Raw genomic sequence first — 22299 nt, 5'->3', positions numbered from 1 at the left:
TGGTGAGGAGCTCCGTTGCCACGGGGCACACAAGCATCTCATGCCAGCGTGCCCCCTGGCGGGAGCTGGCGGGGGCTGGCGATAATTTTGCCAGCCCCTGCAAAGATGAGGCCAGCTACATCTGTATCTGCCACCGAGGCAGGTTGCAAGCGGTCATCGCTGACATCACAGACCCACCTCATAAATGCTGGGCACGCCTGCGTTTTTTTCTGACATACAAAGAAATGGTATGCTTGCGCAGTCATTTGTTAATTGCTTGATTTGCAAATTCTCTATTTAGCCAACCCTGTTGAATTAGCCTCACTTTGTGCACAAGAACACTCCTGTTTCCAAACATCTGAGTAAAATCTCTGACTGGCCACTTTTAAGTATGGTGGAAAATATTAATAACCTGCAAGTTAAGTAGTTTCTACAGCTATAGGGCCCGATGTACTAAGCTTGAAAAGTGATAACTACCAGCCAATCAGCTCCTACCTGCTTTGTCACAAGCTGTGTTTGAAAAATAACAGATAAGAGCTGATTGGTTGGTGGCTTATCACTCTCCATTTTATACATATGGCCCCTTGTCACTACATAATGCCAAACTGAATACTTTTACATATTTTCCTAGATTGCCGAAACAGGAAACACTAATATGAAATTGAATTTGAACTAGCAGCCTTAGCTATGTAGATAAAGTATATTAGGTTATAGGCAGAAAACTTACCGAAGTGCTTCAGGTCTCTTTGAATTATCACCAGTTCTGTAATCAGACACAGCGCTATTAATATCTTCACGGATCAACTCCGCCTAGAAAATGTAAAAATAAATGATTGAGAAACTGCCGACTTCCTAGCAGCCAGTTCCTTTCTCACAGTCCTGAATCCAAACGTCTTACCCCAACATCATCACACTGGAAGAAATGAACATCAGCTTTGGGTTGGTATCTGTCCTGGCATACTAACACTAGTAGAGAGCGATGCCTATTTTCTGGGAGTACGGTATCACAAAGCTGGATCACAGAGACAGGATATTCTTCCAGATCCTCCTGCAAACACACAGAATAACAACATGTTCTTATGCCATTTATAGATATGTGACTTGGTCTCAGTTATTCTGTAATACAGATGTGGCCAGTTTTATATTTGCCATGATGCGTACGCTGTATACAGTCACTATGGGGGAAATTTACTAAAGGAAATTTGTAAAAAATAGGTGTATTTGTATCCAGAAATGGGTGTGGATCATCTATTAGAATGAACTTAGGTCTACAGTCATTAGGTCGACCCCACTAGGTCGACTGGCAGGAAGGTCGACCTGACTTAAGGTCGTCATGGGCCAAGGTCGACATGACTTAAGGTTGAATTTGCATAAAGGTCTACATGAGGAAGGTCGACTGGTCATAAGGTCGACATGGAATTTTCACTGTTTTTTTGCCGAATGTCGACACAGTCGACATGGACATAGTTGGCAGTGAGAATCGGACCCTCACATCGCTCGCAATGCTTCGGGCACGGTGGCTCGCTTCACTCGCCACAGCTTTAATAACCTCCTCCACGCCCTAGTGGATGGTAGGGCATGAAATACCGCCTGTCGGCACATGTCGGCTCAAAAAACAGTGAAAATCCCCATGTCGACCTTATGACCAGTCAACCTTCCTCATATCGACCAAATTCGACCTTAAGTCATGTCGACCTTGGCCCATGTCGACCTTAAGTCAGGTTGACCTTCCTGCCAGTCGACCTAGTGGGGTCGACCTAATGACTGTGGACCTAAGTTCATTCTAATAGATGACCGCTTCCCCCAGAAATACACTTATTTTTGACATTTACTATCCCGAAAATACGGCAATTCGTATTCGTATTGATAGCACATCAATACCAATACGAATTGCCGTATTTTCGGGATAGTAAATGTCAAAAATAAGTGTATTTCTGGACACAAATACACCTATTTTTTTTACAAATTTCCTTTAGTAAATTTCCCCCTATGTCTACAACAACTAGGTCGACAAGCATTAGGTCATTAGGTCGACATGGGGAAGGTTGACATTCAAAAGCTTGACATGCGACATAGGGTTTTTCACTTTTTTTTTAGCTGACATGTGCCAACAGGTGGTATTTCATGCCCTACCATTCAGTAGGGCGTGGTGGGAGAATAAAATAGTCACTTGCCATGCAATGGGACTCGGTGCACTTTTTTGGCATCCATGTTTACTGTGTCGACATTTACCCCTATACATGATATTTTAACTTTTCCATTATCCCCAAACAGCTCTGTGGCTCTACTACACTGATATCCTAGCTTAGTACTCAAGTCTTGTACCCTTAGTCTGTCCGTTATGGCATACACACTGAGCCGCTTTCCCCCTGGCCGGCGCTGTCAGCGGGGGCCAGGCGGCTTTGCATAGCGCAGCGCTATGCAAAGCCGTCTACAAAGCTGCTCATCTGCTGGTAATACCAGCAGATGAGCGGCTTTCCTGGAGATAATGCGGGAGCACGCACCACCGCTCACCGTTCACCGTTCATAGCCAGGCCATATATACATTGGATAGCTTTGTGCTGAAAGCCGCTCAAACTTGGTGTTTTGAGCATCTTTCTGCTCAAAGTCTCCCAGTGTGTATGGAAACAATAGCAAACAGACACAGCGCTTATTGGAGACCGATTAATTAAACACCATGGGTAATTTATAAATTGACATTTTAGTTATTGCCAGCGATTTCAGCCCATATCGCTGCCGTGTGTACACGGCTTTAGGCAGGAGCTGCTTCCACAGTCACTAGCAAATTTGGCACCATCTGGGACCCAGCTAAGCCTGGAAGTAGCTGTATCCAAGTCTCTTGTCTCAGTTTTGAAAGTGGTCAAAGTCAGATTATTAAAAAGGAGCCATGCAGACCAAGACTTAAGTTAGGAGTATTTGCTCCCCCTGCTTCCTCCTGGCAATGCCACTTATTCCCACAAATACAGATGCAGATGGGTGTCAATGCCAGTATCATACAAATACACACAAGCACATATTCATGCTTCCTCTTTCTGCATACATAGTGCGATATAAAACAGGACACAAAGCTCCCTCTGCATCAGTCCCATCCAGTTTAGTACTCATGAATCACATTATGTACAACATGGAATAAGACAGATCTGATAACGATGTACAGTAATGATGAGCACTGACAATCTCACCTTGCTTTCCACATCTAGAAGTTTAACAGTGGAGCTGTTTACTTGCAGAATCATCTCTTGAATCCAGACTTTGCCTTTGGCGTCCATGACATTAAGTTTGCGGATGGCATCCTCCACTGTGTGAACATCATCATCCTCATCAATTTTAAATGTCACCAAATGCTGTAAAAAAAAGGGGGACACATTGCAGTCTATAGATATGCATCGCTCATCTGCAATAAAAGCATATTTTCCCTATACCATTCGCAATGCCACCAACATAAAAAACGCTAGAAATAATTATTTGCCTTAAAGGCTACTGCCATGGTTTTATCCAGAGATGACTAATACATTTTTATTTAAAGGTAACAGCAAAGCTTAAAGTGACTATTGGCAACACGTGTATGGCAGTAATGTTTGCACAGAGCATGATATGGTATTAGGCATAGATAGTCAAATAGTAATTGGTGTGTTGAACATTACACAATGACAGATACTGAACAATCAGTGTTTCTTCTTCTGATGCTGCATTAATTACTCATTTTATATTTGCATTCCTGATGTAAACAAAATATTGCTTGGGTGGGGCAAGGAGAACATTTTCTTTTTGTTTCTTTGAGACCTGCCTAAAGGCTGCTGTCCCTGACGTAATGCGGAACTATCACATATAAATAAATGTCACACCCCTGACACACAGATATGTCTACAAATAGAAGCAGATGTCTATGTCATGTTCTAAATGGGGAAATTATTCAGAGGTGAGAGTCATGTAAACCGAATGAAATGCGTACATCTGTGTTGTTACATAGAAACAGATTATTTACATTACTTAAAGCCCCACACTAATATATACCCCGCCAACTCACGCGACAGCTCCAAGAGCCGGCTGGTCAACATACGATACATTGTATGCAGTTCTTTTGCATACAATGTATCGTATGTGATCCCAGTTCATATGCAATCCTTGTGGAAGCCGTGACAATCTCCGGATCTGATCCGACGCACACAGGACTAATCATTGGATCGGAATCGGAGGTAAACACATGCAATGTGACACTTTTCACATGGTTTATCTGCCCGATGGGTCAAAATCATATGAAAAAAGGGCCAAATTGCACTAGTAGATGGGGGGCCTTTAGTGTTTAGTCTAATTTGTCCCTCTGCCCCTTATAAGGGTGATTCACAGACCACTAAGGGCCTGATTCCAAGATACAAGCCCTCTACGGTCGGCCGATGACTGTCGTCTCTCCTCCACCCTGATCACTGCTTCCCACGCTAGAGTACAGAACTTTTCCTGTGCTGCACCCCTTCAGTGGAACACACTCCCTTGCTCCATTAGACTTTCGCCGACCTTACAAAGCTTCAAACGGCACTGAAATCTCACCTATTCATCAAAGCGTACCCTTCCGCTGCATAAACAAGTCCTGAGGATGGTTCTCCGACCCCCTGCCTGTTTACATCCTGCTATCTAGCCACCACCCACATGCTTGCACCACTTGTAATCTGTTTGGATTACTAGATTGTAAACTTCTCAGAGCAGGGTCCTCGTCCCTCCTGTAGACAACAGAAGCCCTCTTCTCTTCACATTTCACTCACAACTTACCCATACTTAAACACTCAGTGACCATCTTTGTCCGCATACTCATCTCCATCATTGGCCTCAAGCCTCTAGTTGTATGTTAATTGAGTCCTCACTACTTATATTTAAGCTGTAATGTGTATTGAACTGTGGCGCTCTTTATTTGTACTCTATTTTTGTTATTTATTGAATGTGATGCCAAGTTTTGTCTCCCTGTATTGTTCCTTTGTATGGCGCTGCAAAACACTTGTGGCACCTTATAAAATAAAATGATAATAATAATAAGCAAGTACAAATACATGTCAATGAAATGCTCCCAGAAAACCGATTTCGTTCAATGTGTACACACTATCTAGTATGATCAGTGGCACTGCCGACATTGTTAACTATATCAGCTTTACCAACATTTCCCAGATTCAGTTGTTTCAAGCTGGCCATAAACCTAAAGATTTAGGGGGAAATTTACTAAAGGAAATTTGTAAAAAAATAGGTGTATTTGTATCCAGAAATACACTTATTTTTTACATTTACTATCCCGAAAATATGGCAATTCGTAGTCGTATTGATGTGCTATCAATATGAATACGAATTGCCGTATTTTCGGGATAGTAAATGTCAAAAATAAGTGTATTTCTGAATACAAATACACCTATTTTTTCGGAATTTCCTTTCGTAAATTTCCCCCTTATTGTCCAATCTGGTTGGTTTGAAAATTAATGACCATTTTTGTCAGTTTTCCAACATTTCGAAGCAAATGGTCAACTGTCATTTGCTCCCATAAGTTTTTGTTCCAACCAGCCAGATCAGACAATAAATCTTTAGGTGTTTGGCCAAATTAACAGCACTCCCCACAGGCATGAATTCCATCCACCAACAGCAATTATTTCCTATATACCTTAATTAGTTTCCAGATAAAAGATCCCATACCAATATACTTACATTAACATTTTCTTATGTGTCTGTCACACTAGTTTGACAAATCAATAACAACTCCCCAATACAATTACAAGTTTTAATTATTAGCGTTCCTAACACTGACACTCAACACTATAGATAGGCAAAACGGGTCACTAAAAAGAGCTGGGATCAAGTGATCAATCTGTGAAAAGATCCAGATCTTTTAGATGGATCATCGTCTTGCTTTGAAAAAATGGGGTAATTTGATGATAATGAAGCATAATTTGTTTTATTACCATAAACCTGGGACGAGACGGCTACCGTAGTTTACAGATCGCCGGTATGTGTGGTCCAACGGCTGTGCAGGGAGTCTGATACAGGGGAAATCTCGCTAGAGGTTGGTAGCTCTTGCGAGATTTCCCCTGTACTTGACTTGCAACACAGCCATCGGGCGGGTGGATGGTCCACAAAAACCGGGAAGCTGAAAGTAAAAGAATGATGGGTCACCTTTTTTGGGATCGGCGGCTCACTCACTCTTTTAAGGGATCCGTCCAAAAGATCTGCTTCGTACGACCCATCTCTACTCAACACTGACATGAATCCGCAGATACAATAAAACCCAGTGGTTATAAGGGAAAATAAATCCACTAACACTGCAAATTAGGATGTTACTTTTGTAAACTCCACAGCTGATTTTATTGGACCTTTACTAGCCTGAGTGACTTACTCCTTTGGTCTCTATAATTAAAAATAGTCCTCACTTAGGGCAGGATGTATTAAAATACATCGCCGCCCCCCGCCGCGATGCCTGTACACTGGTGTGCGGGGGGGTCTCCGTCACCTCCCTGCCGCCACGCTCTCCCCTCACGCCGGGGACAGCTATGCATGCTGTTCCCGGCGCTTCCTCCTCCCCCCTGCAGCCGGAAGGATATCCGACTGCTTCACTAGGGGGAGGCAGGGCTTACCTTCCGGGGTCCAGGAGGACCCTTCAGGAAGGTAAGCCAGAGGGGGGGTCGGCGAGGCGGCGGGTTTGCGTCAGCGTCGGCGGGCGTCGAAAAGAAGCCCATAGGCTTCTATAGGGTATCTCCACCCAAAGGTGGCGATACCCTTCAGTGCGGTATCATTTTTGATACATTGGAAAATGCGGTAAAACCGGGGTTTTACCGCATTTTCCATTTGATACATCTCGCCCTTACACTGATGAGTAGCAATTTAAATTAAATAGTATGGCTGTAATTTGGAGTCCTTTTTTTCAACATGTACATCCAGTAAGGATTTCATTGTATGACTAACAGCATTTCTTCGGAAATACTGGCCCACAGTAGTTCCATGGAGGAGGAGTGCTCCTTCCAGAATACTGGTAAAGAAGTGGGTGGAACAGGCGTTCAGTGGTGAATAGCTTAATTTTCTCCCACCTCTCATTGGGGTACAGCTACTAAAGCTTATAAAACATCTTTTTTTCAAGAAAGCAATAGAGAAATTATAGTTAGAATACTATAGGTTGCTATGGGAAACATAAGAACCAGAAACTTTAGAAAAGTTAACCCATTGTGTGAGGACACAAATTGCCACACACCATGAATCTCCTCTCTGACCTCTAACACATACTTGTCTACCCTCTCGGAATGGCCGGGAGGGTCCCGCAAATTGGGTCCCCCTCCCGCCCCCCTCGGAAGGTGGGCAAGTCTCCCGCATCACTGCCACAGCTCCCCCCTTCCCCGCTGTGTAAAATCCCGAATGTCACAGGTCTGCAGGGAGGGGGCGGGGTTGAAATTACACAAATTAATGCAGCTGACTGTCATGGGGGTGGGGCTTGGTGATGTCAGCCTCATCCTGCCCCCGAACCGTAGCCTCGTCCCGCCTCCCTTTCACTCCTCTTCAGGCTTCTCCGGAGAGGAGTTATAAAATGTAGGCAGGTATGATCAAACAATAGATCACAAAAGTAGAGAGTATGGGTAAAGGTGCCCATACACCAAGCCATGAGCTCTGTACTTTTTATACTAGATTGTATCGCATCACTATACAAAAAGCATGCAATGTGCTACAGCAGTGTAATTTGTGTACTAGATGTGATGCAATCCAGTATGAAAGGTACGGGCTGCACATACTGCGATCTGATGTGCGTGGGAGCGCGCATCGCATGGGCAAAACGCACCATGTATGGGCACCTTAAGAAGAAATTTACTGCTTCACTGGGTCATATTCAGTGTTGATTCAGACTCGTTCCTTTCGGACCCTTCCCCGATGTTCTGGGTTTGCCCATGTGCGATTATGTCCACAGCATTTACATTAACTAGCAATCCATGCTAAATTAGGCCCAAGGAGTGGATGGTGTAATGGTTAGCATTACTGCCTCACAGCACTGAGGTCACGGGTTTAATTCCCAACATGGCCCTAACTGTGCGGAGTTTGTATATTCTCCCCGTGCTTGCGTGGGTTTCCTCCGGGTACTCCGGTTTCCTCCCACAATCCAAAAATATACTGGTAAGCTAATTGGCCCCCAACAAATTAAACCTAGAATGAATGTGTGTGCGTGTACATGTGGTAGGAAATATAGATTGTAAGCTCCACTGGGGCAGGGACTGATGTGAATGTTCAAATATTCTCTGTAAAGCGCTGCGGAACATGTGTGCGCTATATAAGAAACTGCTAATATTAATAAATAAATAACACACCATCAAATAAAACAGTTTACAGACAAATTCCTAATTTTAGAATGCTATAAATCAGGACAGTGTGAATGTCAGCACTTTAACAAGGTAAGGTTGCCAGTAACAAGCATGTCAAGCGTGTTGTTTTCTACTTTACTCTTGATTTAAGCCACAGAAAAACTTGAATTACAGTACCTGGAAGTTTCACAAACCTGAACATTAGAAGGACTGCATATTGTGATAATAACTGGTTTACAGTCATAGATATTTGATGATCCTGTCAGAAGTCACATTCAGTGATCAAACCCTATAATAACAGCATAGCTGGCAATGCATTTCTTTAAGACCAGATCATAGACATGCATGTGACTCTATTTGTCAGTAACAATAGGTGTCTCTGCAATACATGGAAGGATTACATTGCATACATTCTTCCCCAGTGATTTAGTAAGGACAAAATACTTACATTAACTTGGTATTGTGACACATCCGCCATGATGACATTTGAATATCTCTTCCTTTGTTCTGTGCAGCAAAAGAAAAAACATATTGATTAACATAAAATCATTTTTTTGCAGCTTCAGTTAAGGTGTAGCCATTGTCTACTATGCCCAGTGAAGGCAGCCATTTTGTTTGCAAGACCAAAGTTCATGAAATTGCAGTCTATCCGTTCATTTAACATGATACTGAGGGAAGGGCCACCTGGTAGCTGCATTGGGTTGAGAATGCAGCTACCAGGGGTAAATGCCTTGTGTCTTATACCCTTTTCCACTATACAAGCCAGGTCGCACCTGGGATTTTGTACCCGGGTGCGACCCGTCTTGCAAACCCTTTCCCACTAGCACCCCGACCCGGCATAATGCCGGGCGGGTGACGCCATTGGGAGGCGGGGTCGGGGTGGGTTACCCATAACCACTGCCCCTGGACCCGAGACCTGGGGACGCGTTTCCACTAGCAAAAAATCTGGGTCGATACACGTCCCTGTGCAAAATCCTAGGTTATTTTAGCTAGTGGTGTCATTGGTGAATTGATAAACTGCATCCTACTTAATATTACTTTGATCCACAAAATGTCCACCTTTAGTCTGTGAGGAGCCCCTGTACTTCCCCCTCACGTATTAATAATAGTAGTGAAGTGTCCCTATACCTCCTAACATAGTAATAATAATAATAATAAGCAGCGTCCACCATTGAACACTTAAATTGTTGGAGAATTGCCATCTGAACCAGCCTTGGGCTTTGCCATCTACCATCAGGATATTGTGGTCACCAGCACTCTCTCGGCAAGTGGATACCAGCCAGCTCCTTTTCTTAATAATATAACACCACGCTATACATTTGGAGATTGTAGTCAGCTGGTCAATACTACATTCCTACAAAGATCTGGATGCAGTGGCCACCAGCACTCTCTCGGCAGTGGGTATCAGCCAGCTCTAATGCTCAAAAGCTAAAAACCTCGCCACACACCTGGAGATTGCAGCCAGCTGGTCAAAACCACAACTTCACAAAGAGCTGGTAATATATTGTTTATATTTTCTATACAGCATATAAGGAACAATGTTTCAGGTCCTATAGGCATAAGAGGAACAGACTGTCTCCACCATTGTCTTCATGCAATAATAGACAAATGTACTGGATGTGCAATATTATTGTTTTAATCGGTGCTAAAGTTTTTATTATTAAAAAATATTATTGTGAAAACAATCTTTTTTAACGTTTGTTTAGCACTGTTTTCCCACTTGTTGACTCAAAGGGTCAAGCCTACTTCCTGATTCAGGTTATTATGCAATGCCGTGGTTGACGAAGCTGAGCATTAATTGTAACAAATGCCATTGCACATCAGGGGCGTGGCTAAAATGGCACAATCGCTCTGGCCACGCCCCCAAACATGTTGCCACTCATGCGGTTCCACCTCACCTCTTTTCACCCCCCCGCTGGCTGCCCTCTCAAAGAAAGGTCAGCCAGAAAGTAGGTAAGTATGGTGGGGACAGCCCCAGATTTTATCATGAAAATATTTGTCCATGAAAATGTCCAAAACTTTCAGCATTAATTATCTACAACATTATATAATCCTGTACTTGTGCCTGGTAGATGCAATTCTTGCATGGAAGTAATAAGTTATCAAAAATGAGCATTTACAAATAAAATGAGTGTATTTTATAAAGACAATTAGTAACAATAATAAAGAAGAATTTGTTCCCTCGGGACAGGGATGTACCAAAGACTTGGTGAGAAGGGGCAGCCACACAGTTATGGCTCAGAAAGTGCCCATCATTTCTGCACTGCATCATTGCATGTGACATGTTTCGATTGCAGTGTTCCTTTAATTTATTTAACATAATATATATTTCAAGAACAGGCAAAGTCAGAGGAGAAATGTGTCTGCTCACCTACAGAGCTGAAACTAAATGCCCATTCTGCCGCGGGTCCTGGAAGAATCCAGGGAGGAGAGGGGATACATACACCAAGATATTCCAGATGGCACCACTTTCTGTTTTCTTATTCTGTCGTACTGGATCGCATGTAAAACCAGATCCAGCCTTATTATAGGAAAGCAACAGTGCATGGCGAGGCAGGTTAAACAGAGGTTTCACTGCCAGCGTGCAGGCCTCACACAACAACATCCTTTCATGCTGAGGATATCTATATTCAACCATTGGGGCCCATGTATAGAGTAGCAGGGAAAATATACATTATCTATAATCATTATTATGAAAGCCCAGAAGTCATCTGTATTGCATAGGTAACCAGTTTGAGTATGTGCTGTGTTTCCACCAGAAGGCAAAAGTAATAAAATGATTTTTGTAATTAAAAAAATAACAAACAAAAAAAGATGGAGCTACTTCAGACTTGCCTACCCTCCCGGAATTGCCGGGAGGCTCCCGAAAATCAGGTCCCCCTCCCGGGAAGGTGGGCAATCTTCCCGCAATGCCCTGGCAGTCCCCCTTCATTGCTGCACAAAATGCCGGTTTTCGTGGGTCCGCGGCAAGGGGCGGGGCTAAAATGACACGAATCACGTAATTTCGCGTCATTTTAGCCCCTCCCCCAATTCGCTGACACAGGAATTGCATTGTTTGACGATCATGGGGGCGGGGCTTGATGACATCTGTCCCGCCCCACCCCCCTGACATGCTAATCGGGTCTACACAAAAGTCGGCAAGTATGAGCTACTTACAGTACATGCTCAAAGTAGCTGCACACGGTTTCATTAACAAAGTAAAAAATACAAGAAAAAAACGTATTACTCTTTTTAGCGGAATAGTTTGATCATATATTTAACCCCTTCAGTGGTGGGTTTTTTTTGGGGAGCGCTCCCCACTGGGCGAGTTTTTTATGGGGAGCGATCCCTTAAAAAAAGAACCCACCACTACCTCCCTGGGTCCGGGCAGCGCCGCTGCACTGTCAATCAGCGGCTGCCCGGACCTGCGCCCCCCGCGCCGTGTACCTGTCCCCGGCAGCCAGCTTGTCATATGCCGGCGCCAGGGACTTCAATAAGAAACCCGGAGGGGAGGGGGGGGGGAGGAGGGCAGAGGCGGCGCCGCAGAGGGGAGGGACCCGGGCAGCGTGAAACTGCCTGAGAACAGTGAGTGAACTCAGCAGAGCTACCCGGCTCCAAACAGTGGCAATCCCGAGAATGTTCCGGGCTTGCCAGACTGGGCACTGAGGCACAGCCCGGAAAATTCTCGGGCTTGCCACTGAAGGGGTTAATGTTGTATCTTGTTGCATGCTTAACCCTTTAAGTGGCAGCTAAAAATATCCAATAAAAATACCAGCGTCGCTCACATTTTTACATAAATTCAAATACAAAATGTTGTATAAAAAAAAGATCCTATTTCCTGTATAAGGTAAATATTACAGGTCAATAATATATGATTTTTTGACAAATTCACTTGGCGCGAGGGGATAATATAGTAAAACCGATATCTGAGTGCTGGTTACAATTTTAAGCATAACTAAAATATTAAACTTTGAAAAGTCAAGCTCTGTACAATTCAGGCTATCTCATATAAATGTTAGTTGTGATGTCAATAAGGTTATGGAAATGGGGTGTGCTGGCTCTGTTACATTTACAGTAAGCTCTGTAAACATGACTACAGAAATCACAAGTGACAGAGTTTGACATTCAAGTGTTGCGCTATAAGAGCATATTGTTATATGAATGATTGCACACTTGTGCTCTTAACACTTCCTGGTCAGCTGATAATCTCATACTTAGGCCTATCTAGGGAAGCTCAAGCAGACAGACAGCGAGGCAACTACCTCTTGGAACTGAAATCTAAAAACCAACAACACAATTCATACCTCCCAACTGTCCTGCTTTTTTGGGACTTTCCCGCGTCCCACCTGGGGCCGGCAGTGTCCTGCAGGGGGCATTTGAGAGTCCCCCCTGACACCGTCTATTCCTGCAGTCAGAGGGGCTGGTGGCATGGCCAGCAGCTCAGAGAGCAGCTGGTCATGCTCCTACAGTGTCAAAAACGGCGCGTGCCCTTGTAGAGCGTAACGTGTACAGGCCACACCCCCTTGATGCTAGGTCACACCCCCACAATTCCAGACTCATACCTTTGATGCGCACAGTGTCCCTCTTAGGATTCAGCCAATGTTGGGAGGTATGCACAATTACTGCTGAATTGTCTATCGACTATAATCTTAAACCCCATACACAGTAGGTGATATTGTGCACAGTCACCAAGAAAGGGCTTTCTGAGCAATATTGTTTACAATATTGACCCAGTGTTTACACTCCATATCGTTAATAATGCGTTAACAATTCTTTTTTGACAGTCGTACCTTCCAACTTCTTGAGCTGTAGAAGAGGGATGCCCAGACCTATGCAAATGAGAGCACCATCAGGGTCACGCCCCCATTTTTCGCCTTCTGCGTCTCCCCCCCACCCCTACCCCCACTGCAGTAAACTTCCGGCCCCGGGACAAACAGGACAGTTGGGAGGTATGCAAAGTGAAACAGAAAGTATGATCGTTCAGTTTTACTGTGCATCTGTAAACCAGTCATGTCACGTATGTGCATATAAGTGCATAACACCAAATGTTCCAGGCAAGTATAGGCTATTGCTTTTGCAAGCCTACATGTCTGAATGAAATATGCAATGCGGGGAAATTGTCACTTTAAATTCTGCCTACGCTACTGTAACCATTTAATTGACAGCATTTTCCTCAAAAGTGATTCCCATCCCTCCCGAAGTCCAACTCCCATCATGGTCAGGCCCACAGAGAGGGGGGTGGGTACTAATTACCCACGCCTGGGCTTGCTGGAGGGGCCCGGCAGGGGCCTGGTCCAACCCCCCCCTTCACCCTCTGTCCATTCCGGGCACCTGCAGCATGTGCTGTGCTAACAGCAGGCTCAGCATTAGTGTCTCACTGACAGAGTGAGAGGTCCGGATTAGGCCACGCCACCAAAATTTTACCGGGGCCCGGGATACCTCTTGGCGGCCCTGATCATGGTGGTCCTCCTCTTAAGTGGTATGACTTAAAGCAGCCAGTCAGGCGGCAGAAGCTGCTCATACTGTGACAGTGTGCGCTACTCAATGTCAGGGCAGCCGAGAGGGGGGGGGGAGCGGGTACTAATTATCCGGGCCCAGGCTTACTGGAGGGGCCCCGCAGGGGCCCTGGTCTGATGCCTCCCTTCCCCCTCCTCAGCAACAGCAGCACACACTTCTACAGCATGTGCTGTGCTGACAGAAGACTCAGCATGAGTGTCTCACTGACAGCGTGAGAGGTCATGCGGAGCCTGTTGTCAGCACATCACATGCTGTAGGTGTGTGCTGCTGCTGATATTACAGTTTTTAGAGTTTTCTTTCACCCTCCTCTAAACATTTTGGGGGAGTGGCCTAAGTGCGGGAGGTGCCCACACCTCCCACACTTAGGCCATGCCCCAAATTTTTTATCTGGGCCCGGCATTCCTCTCGGCTGCCCTGCTCACTGTTGTCAGGTGGCTGTGCCAGGCTGCTGCTTAAATAGCCTCCCGCCCACAGCAGACTGCACACTCACTGATTTAGGGCAGTATTCAATGAGAAAAATTTGCCCTGTTTTATGGCAAATTTGTGCTTTTTTCGCCTTGGACGGAGCATTTTGCTCTCCAAAAGCGAGCAACCCTATTCTATGTGAAATATTCGCTGTCTTTCTAAGTGATTTTCGCCGTCTCTCTCCGTGTAGCAATTCTCCATCTTTTTATGGAGAGCTGGAATGTGAACTTTTAAACTAAAAGGTTTTTTTTTAAATTTTGGTGTAAAAAAATCAGGATTTTTTTTCTGTGAAGGGGCATGTTATTTTTATTCATGTGCTTATAGCACATGAATATATATTTAATTTAAAAAAATATATATATTTTTAATTTTTTTTTTTTTACACAGAGCAGCCAGCAGGGGGCCATAGCTCTCGAGCCGCTCATTAGATATTCATATATTCACTGCATCCGATCATTACATATGCATGATCGGGTGCAGTGAATACTGGGTCCCCCGCTGGCTATAGGTGACGCCTTGTGCCGCTTGTGCTGCCTGGGTCCCGGGGAGCCCACCTCCCCTCCACATATGTTCTGGGGCAGCCAGGGAGACTTTAATCTCCCTGGCTGCCACCATCCCCCAGCTCCCTGCCAGCTCCCTGATGTCGACTGGGGTTAAGTGGCGGCGAGTCTTAACCACATTGAATAGAGGGAGCAGGAGTGGCAGCGAGCCCTCCGGAAGAGGGCGAGTGCATGGCGAGAAAAAAAAAATCTCTCGCCATGCACGACAAATTTTTTTCATTGAATACTGCCCTTAGACTTAAAGCAAATGCAAAATCTTTCTCAAATGGACAAAACTATGCTGCACTGCAGGTGGGGCAGATGTAACAACAGTTATGGGCCCTACACAAGGAGCATTTTCTGAGCAACTTATGCAATTTAAGCCCCGTACACACGGGGGGAGATATATTGCTCAGAGGTGCCGCAGAGGTAATCAGCTGGTCGCAGGAGCAAGCTCCTACGACCAGCGATTAGAATGGGGCTGAAAACGGGGGCACACTCCCATCACTGGCAATATGGTCACCTGCGACCATATTTCCATCGATTTCAGCCCCTATCGCCCCGGTGTGTACACAGCTTTAGATTTCAGTTTGAACACACCTGAAGTGCACATGGTTTCATCCATTTGGCAAAAATTTTGCATTTGCAAAATCCCAGGATCCCGAGTCTGGAATTGACCTTTCAAGCCATAATACCCCAATAAGCCATACTTGCATTTGTATCGTATGCACAGAAAAAAGGATTTGGATGATAGGATTAGGATAGGTGTTAAGTCGACAGTCAATCGGTGGACCATATGGTCGACATGCACAAGGTCATGTTAGACAAAAGAAAAGTTGACAAAATAAAATGTTGACATTATTTTTGCGCATTTACGAGTGGTAAAGTGAGCTGACGGCAGTGGTAGCGGAGTGAGGCACCTGGCATGAAACATAGCGAGTGAAGAGAGCTATGTCAGGTACAGGTCCCAGGTGTAGACATGGACACCAAAAATAGTGAAAAACTAATGTTGAGCTTTTCATGTGTCAACCTTTTTTAATGTCTGCGTTTGGGATAGACCTACGCACCCCCATGATCCTCACCCGAAAACAAGGTGTACTGTATGTTAGTTGCATAGCCTCCAACAGTACCGAATTTGCTGGTACAGTACCGTTTTGTAATGGTCTGTGCCGGCAAATTAAATCTGTACCGAATGTACCGTTTATTAAACAGCCGGGCAGAGGGAGCTGTCTGTGCACTAGCGCTACCCGGCTGGATCTAGTTTCTGCCATATAGTCAAAGCAGCGGCAGCAGCCTGGTCCGTCCCTGTTATAAATTCTCCCTAGTCTGGACGGACGCGAGCCAATAGGAGCTCGCGGTCCGGCAGCTGCTCATGATTGGCTGCCGGACCGCAAGCTCCTATTGGCTCTTGGCCGTCCAGTGGGAGAATTGAAAATAGCAACGGACCAGGCTGCTGACACTGCTTTGACTATACAGCCGGGCAGCGCACAGACAGCACTCTCTGCCCAGCTGTCATTTCTTTCAATTGTGTGCGTCCAGCGGCTCTACCTTGGCAACGAGCAATCTCCTCCCCCTTGACAACACGCAGCCCCCCCCCGCCCCCTTGGCAAGGAGCAATCCCCCACCCCCTTTGCAATGAGCATTTAACTCCCCCTTGGCAACCAGCATTTTCTCCCCCTTTGCAATGAGCATTTAACTCCCCCTTGGCAATAAGCAATGCACTTGTCAACGAGCATGAAGCCCCCTTGGCATCAAACATGAAGCCCTTGGCATTGAGCATGATGAAGCCCCTGGCATCAAGAAAGAACCCCCCTAGCAATGAGCATGTAGGTAAGCAGCATTTATGTGTCAAATATGTAATGGGCATTATGGTTTGTTATATAGCATGTAATGGGCATCATAATGTGTGGCACAATGTGTAATGGGCATTACGGTGTGCGGCCTTATGTGTAATTGGCATTACAGCGTTTACTAAAATGTGGGCATTACGATGTGTGGTATAATGTGTAATACCACGCCCCTTTTTGTGATGCCACACCCCATTTCCACGAGGCCAAGCCACCTTTCTGAATGTGAACTGATTTCTGCCCTTCAGATGTTGGAGGGTATGTAGTTGGTATGCTGGTTTGTGTTGCACTGCCCACATAACTGTGGGCATCTTTGGACATTCAGAATAACAATCAATGCACATCGTCTGATCCTTTGTGCAAAAAATACAACAGGTATGTACAGACGGAGCCGCTCTCTCTAGAGCAGCTCCTGGCGAAGCCATTGCCATCCACCACCTCGCACCAGGAAGGGAGCATGTGCGTGCGCCCCATTCCCGGAAGCCCTGTGCAGCCCTGTCCCAGTCTCCCTGCTCTCTGCCCGCTGTCTCCCCGCTCCCTGCTCATCTCCCTGAAGCGGAGACGGGCAGGGAAGCACCCTGTCCCATCTCCCTGCCGCCCAGCAAGTGGGACACGTCCCTGCCTTTCGCCAGCTATGCCAGAAACATCGCCATGGCGAGCTGGCGGGATGGCTGACAGGCGCTCCATCTGTACCGTACACAAAAGTAGAGATGTGATTGACATGCATCCGAAACCCTACGTCATCACCCAACCTTGTGCGCAAACACATAAAATAAGCACCACAAACAGGTACGGTATACATCCAACTCACTATGAGTCCCAACAGACGGAACATGGCAGCACAGGAGTTAATGTATGTATGTTTTACCTTCTCATAGGAAGCAGTTTATGCTACAGTGATAAACTGTTAATGATTCGTAGCCCTTACAAAAACACAGTTGCTGCACTGCTTATTGTACTGATTGTATTCTTGATTATTTTCACGCTATTATTAAACTCTGTAAACAAACCAGACTATAGCATAGTCGCCTGCCCTCCTGCATTCTGCAGGAGACTCCCAGAAATAGCAGCAATCTCCCTCTCTCCCTCATCAGTCTAACAATCTCCCTCATTTCACCTAGCCCACATTACACCGTTACATTTTTGGGGAAAAAAGGAATGTGAGATATTGTAGATACAATTTACATTAAATCATCAGCACCATTTCCCAGCACTTTACCAAATATAGTATCTCTCACTAACTGCTCTGGGGCTCATCTACATTTGGTTATAAGTAATTTTAAATGAATCCTCTCAATGTAGCAGTACACACCCAAGCTTCTAGGTGCCACGTTCACAATATCTTTTCACAATCTCTTCATATATGGAACTAGACACACCCTTTGGGTGGAGCATGACATGCCCCCTCAATGTAGTGCTGTGTAAAATTCTACTTACAACTATAATCTCCCTGAAACTAGTTTTCAAAAGTAGGCACTATAGTAAATGTGCTTCCCGTAGATATTTATGTGCTTAATCATGGTTTACTTTCTTTACTGTTATATTGTGGCAAAAAGTGCACTTCCAGGCAGAACTATTTTGCATACTACAATTATATACACATATATATATATATATATATATATATATATCTACATACACACATTCTATAAATATACATATACACAAAATTATACAAATGCCGGGATAAATCTGCAATTTGGACACAAGTCCGTCCCGGGAGCGACCCCGCATTTGCGCTGTTTGCCGCTCACATCGACCCGGCTTATTGACTGGTCACTGATGTCATCCCGGGGCGGAGCGGAGAGGCAGGCAGGGGAGGACGCAACACTGAGGTGATGCTGCTGCCTCCTACGAAGACCCATTCACACTGCGCAGCAACCCGGGTCCGACCCAGGAATAACACTTCCTTTATCCTGGGTGGAATTGCGGACGCGAGATATTCAACATGGCCATTTCACACCGCATATCGACCCAGGTGGACCTGGCAACAACCCGAGATCGACCCAAGTTATTTGTGCAGTGTGAAAGAGGTATGAATATCCATGTAAAATAAGCCAACGCAAGTGATACACAGTGTATGCAAAAAAAAAAAACACTATAAATTCTATATTGAGAAGAACAAAAAGAAAAAACCTAAATAAAACTTTGAGTGGGGTCCCTACTTCTGTCAATTACTTTATACCTCTCTGTGCACCCAAAGCCCACGGTTATACTGTAAGTTATCAGAGTTAAATACTGCCCTTCTCCTAACACTGATGTGCCCATGTTTACTGTCAGTAGCGTTGAACTCCTACAATCCGTTTACTGAGATGGGATTTCTATTGAAGATGGGGGGTTGCCCATACCAACCAATCAGATTCTATCTATTGTCTTCTAGAAGATGCTAAATAAATAAGCAGAATATGATTGGTTGCAAATGATCAACATCCCATCTTCAAAATAACATAAATGCTTGGAATGATTGCCACTGTTAGAAACAAAAAGTAAGATGAACTGTTGTAGTCATGGCAAGATCAGGAAAATCCTGTAAAACCTCTAATAGAACTGCTCATTACCTTAATGGAGACTGCTAAGGACCTGAACAAAGGTTTAACTGACTGTGGAAGAGGGATACAGCATACTTGCCCAGAGGCCATGATGACACAATTCTTACACAATGACAAGAAGTGCCTGGACCCCACACAGTGATTCCTGGTGGGGAAGATTCAAATATTGGCAAATTCGGCCCACAGTATGGAGATGTTTGCACAAAACCGTTTGGAAAAATTGACAGAAGGGTTGACAAAAGGAATTATTTCCTACACCCTCATCACATGTCTGAAGTACGTAAAACAGACAGGACCCCTAAGGTCAACTTTCTGTGGACTGATGTACTGTACCTGAGGTATTTAAACACAACCACAAAGAAATAACTGTGGAAAACAGGTGAAACACCTGAAGAAGAGAATACAGGCAAGGTATGTCTGCTATGTTATATGTCCTCTGACAGCAAGCACTACCCCTCAGGTAACACTGTCGGCCATTAGATGGAAGAGTTGGATACCTCACAGCAGGGGAAGTGTGAAAGAAGCCCATAGGCTCTTATGGGCAATGTTGATTTTAAAATCATTGCATTACCCACTGCATCCAAGCCACGGAATGTAGCGCATTCCGTGCTTGGTGCATATGGGGACTGTATTTTCTGAGGTTTGGCTTCATATTTTACCCATGGGGCCTGATTCAATAAGCATCATGTGACATCAGCAGCCCGCCCTGAGCAGGCAACCACCCGTCTGCGTTCCCAGGGGAATGCCCAGTGTTTTCATTGCTCATAAAAACGCTGGGCATTCCCCTTCTCCAGGCCGGTGTCTGCTCCCTCCTTCCCATTCTCCCGCCCCCCAAGGGCGTAACTACCATAGGTGCCAGGGGTGCAGTTGCTATGGGGCCCAGAGCTGAAGGGGGTGGTCTCTACTGTCTAAGTGATATGTTTTACATACATTTATCATACTAAATAGGGGGCCCTTACAAAATTTTGCTTTTTGACTTATGAATATCTAGTTATGCACCTGCCCCCCCCCCTACTCGTGCAAACACCTCGGCAAGTGTGATACTAATCGAAGGTGTTCGTACAGGGGTCTGCACATGCGCAAATACGAGCAATGCACAGACCACCCCACCATCAGAATGGGGCTGGGTTTGTCCCTGTCCGATCACTACACAACCACCCCCACAGTGTGCTATTTATTGATCTAGGCTCAGGAATCAGAGGGCAGGGATAGAGGTTGGGATGGACACGTAAACCACCAGGGCTGGGCTGTTACAGATATTGCACCATGCCAATTCACACTGGTATATTCAAAGAAACATGTGATAGTACAATGTGACTCCCTAATATACATCAAACCATTGACTATCATAGGGAGTTGTAAAGGGAGGCAAGCGCTATTTGCAATATAATTACTAATTAATGGATTAGATTAAGAGATAAATATGGTCAAAACTAAATATTGGATAAACATGACATGTGCTTAGTGGCCCTGCAGGCCTGCACAGTAAATACATCCAGGCATGCCTGTTAAACCGGTCAGCAAATGGCTCTTGTCTGCCTCTGTGTAACGTCGTTTGGGCAACCATTCAAATCAGGTAAATGAGATCACCCAAAATCATTAGATTGTAAGCTTGCGAGCAGGGCCCTCCTACATTGACTGTCTGTAAAACTAAATACCCAGTTTGTTGTATCACTGTCTCCTTTGGAAACGCAACGGAATATGCTGCGCTATATAAGAAACTGTTATTAAATAAAATCAATGGATCTCAAGGCTGTGTGTGCCATTAATTCACACTGGAATGCACCACATCCTGCTCAGACTCCGCCAAAGACTGGTCGGGCACTGTGAACGTCCAGTGTTTTCATGGGAATGTCCACATCCCTCCCCTACAGCTACTGTGATACTCGCCAAAGACGTTCGCACAGGGGGTCTGCACATGCGCAAATATTGGAACAGGGAAAATTTGCCCCCTTCAGAGTGAGTCTGAATTAGGCCCAATGTTCAAATGACCTCTTCATATTTACAGTCGGACACCTTTGCCTAGTGTGAATATAATCAGCTTCTGCATTTCTACTTTATTTTCACCAAATTATGGATGTCATCAGTTCATAAACTAGTCCAGGTATTTGCATTAGGAAAATAACTGAAAAAGCAGAACCACTTTCTACACACACTGTAGGTATTAATCTAGCTCAGAAAGGTTCTTTATTCATGTAGTCACTATTATGCCATGTTGGTATTGGGGAAAAAACATCCTTCCGTTTTATGCCAACACTGTCGCTGAATGTTCCAGGCTGAAACCTCAGGCCTAATTAGCTTTGTCCAGTCAGCCATCGCTCTCTTTATTATCCATTAGCTGCTACTTATTACAATGAGCGATTTCCACGCAGCTGATGTCCTGAACAGAACAACAACACACAGAGAGGCTGTAGCCCTGCAGGAACGCCTCTGAGGGTTAAGGTGTGCTACATGTACACAGTTTAGCTGCTACGTTGTTTGAGTTTCTATTTTATGTGCTGCCAACACCCAGAAAACTTTACTTTCAAGTGTGCAGGAGTTTATAAGTGAGACTAACCCCCCTCTTCACACAAAAATGTAGGCGCACAATCTAAAACAATGCACCATAGTTGTGCATTATTTATTTCATTTTTTACTACTTGTTGATCTGAAAGGCTCACTTGGCCAGACAGGGAAACTCTATTCCAAGCAACTTACACATACAACATACGATTTCTTCAGTAAAACAATAATACATGTTACATCCTATATTGCAAAATGCACATTTATGCCTATAGGAATAGTAGGGAAGCATATTGGGAAGTTAATGGATTAAATGGCTGGGGACAACAATGCATTCCTGGTTCCTCGTCAGATCTTTATTACAGCCTTGAGCTAACCTTTGTGAGATCGCTTCACATGTAGGAAGTTTGGAAACAAAACAGACTTTGTTAAATATTGTTTTGCACCTGAGCTAAAGAAAACATATGTTTAATAATTATTCCGCAGCGTGAGTTATTTACCTGGGAAAGGAGGAGGACAAGTGCAGTGCCGGATCCCACAAGGACAACACAGCTTTCTTTTTTCCTTCTTTGCTCTAGAGTCTGGAATCTTACTAGTGAATCAGGCATTGCTGACG

At 44.7% G+C, this 22299-nt stretch overlaps 1 protein-coding gene across 2 annotated transcripts in view; it reads right to left on the bottom strand.

The window, feature by feature from the left end:
- The window catches only part of EPS8L1 (EPS8 signaling adaptor L1), a 75340-nt gene that overhangs the window by 36983 nt on the left and 16058 nt on the right, over positions 1–22299 (bottom strand). Inside the window, exons 1-5 of one of the 2 annotated variants that reach the window (XM_083162663.1) lie at positions 22184–22298; positions 8734–8792; positions 3162–3323; positions 878–1027; positions 707–789 (exon numbers count right to left, since the gene is read on the bottom strand). In XM_083162663.1, the coding sequence (XP_083018789.1) occupies positions 707–789; positions 878–1027; positions 3162–3323; positions 8734–8763 (425 nt within the window). In that variant the 5' untranslated portion in view covers positions 8764–8792; positions 22184–22298. Of the gene's footprint in view, positions 1–706; positions 790–877; positions 1028–3161; positions 3324–8733; positions 8793–22183; position 22299 lie in introns of those variants that run through there. The other variant, XM_083162662.1, reaches the window with a different exon arrangement.

This window comes from Crinia signifera, chromosome 19, assembly GCF_055691185.1.
Source record: "Crinia signifera chromosome 19, ASM5569118v1, whole genome shotgun sequence".
Classification (NCBI taxonomy): Eukaryota; Metazoa; Chordata; class Amphibia; order Anura; family Myobatrachidae; genus Crinia; species Crinia signifera.
This window is presented reverse-complemented; position numbering and strand designations above follow the sequence as displayed.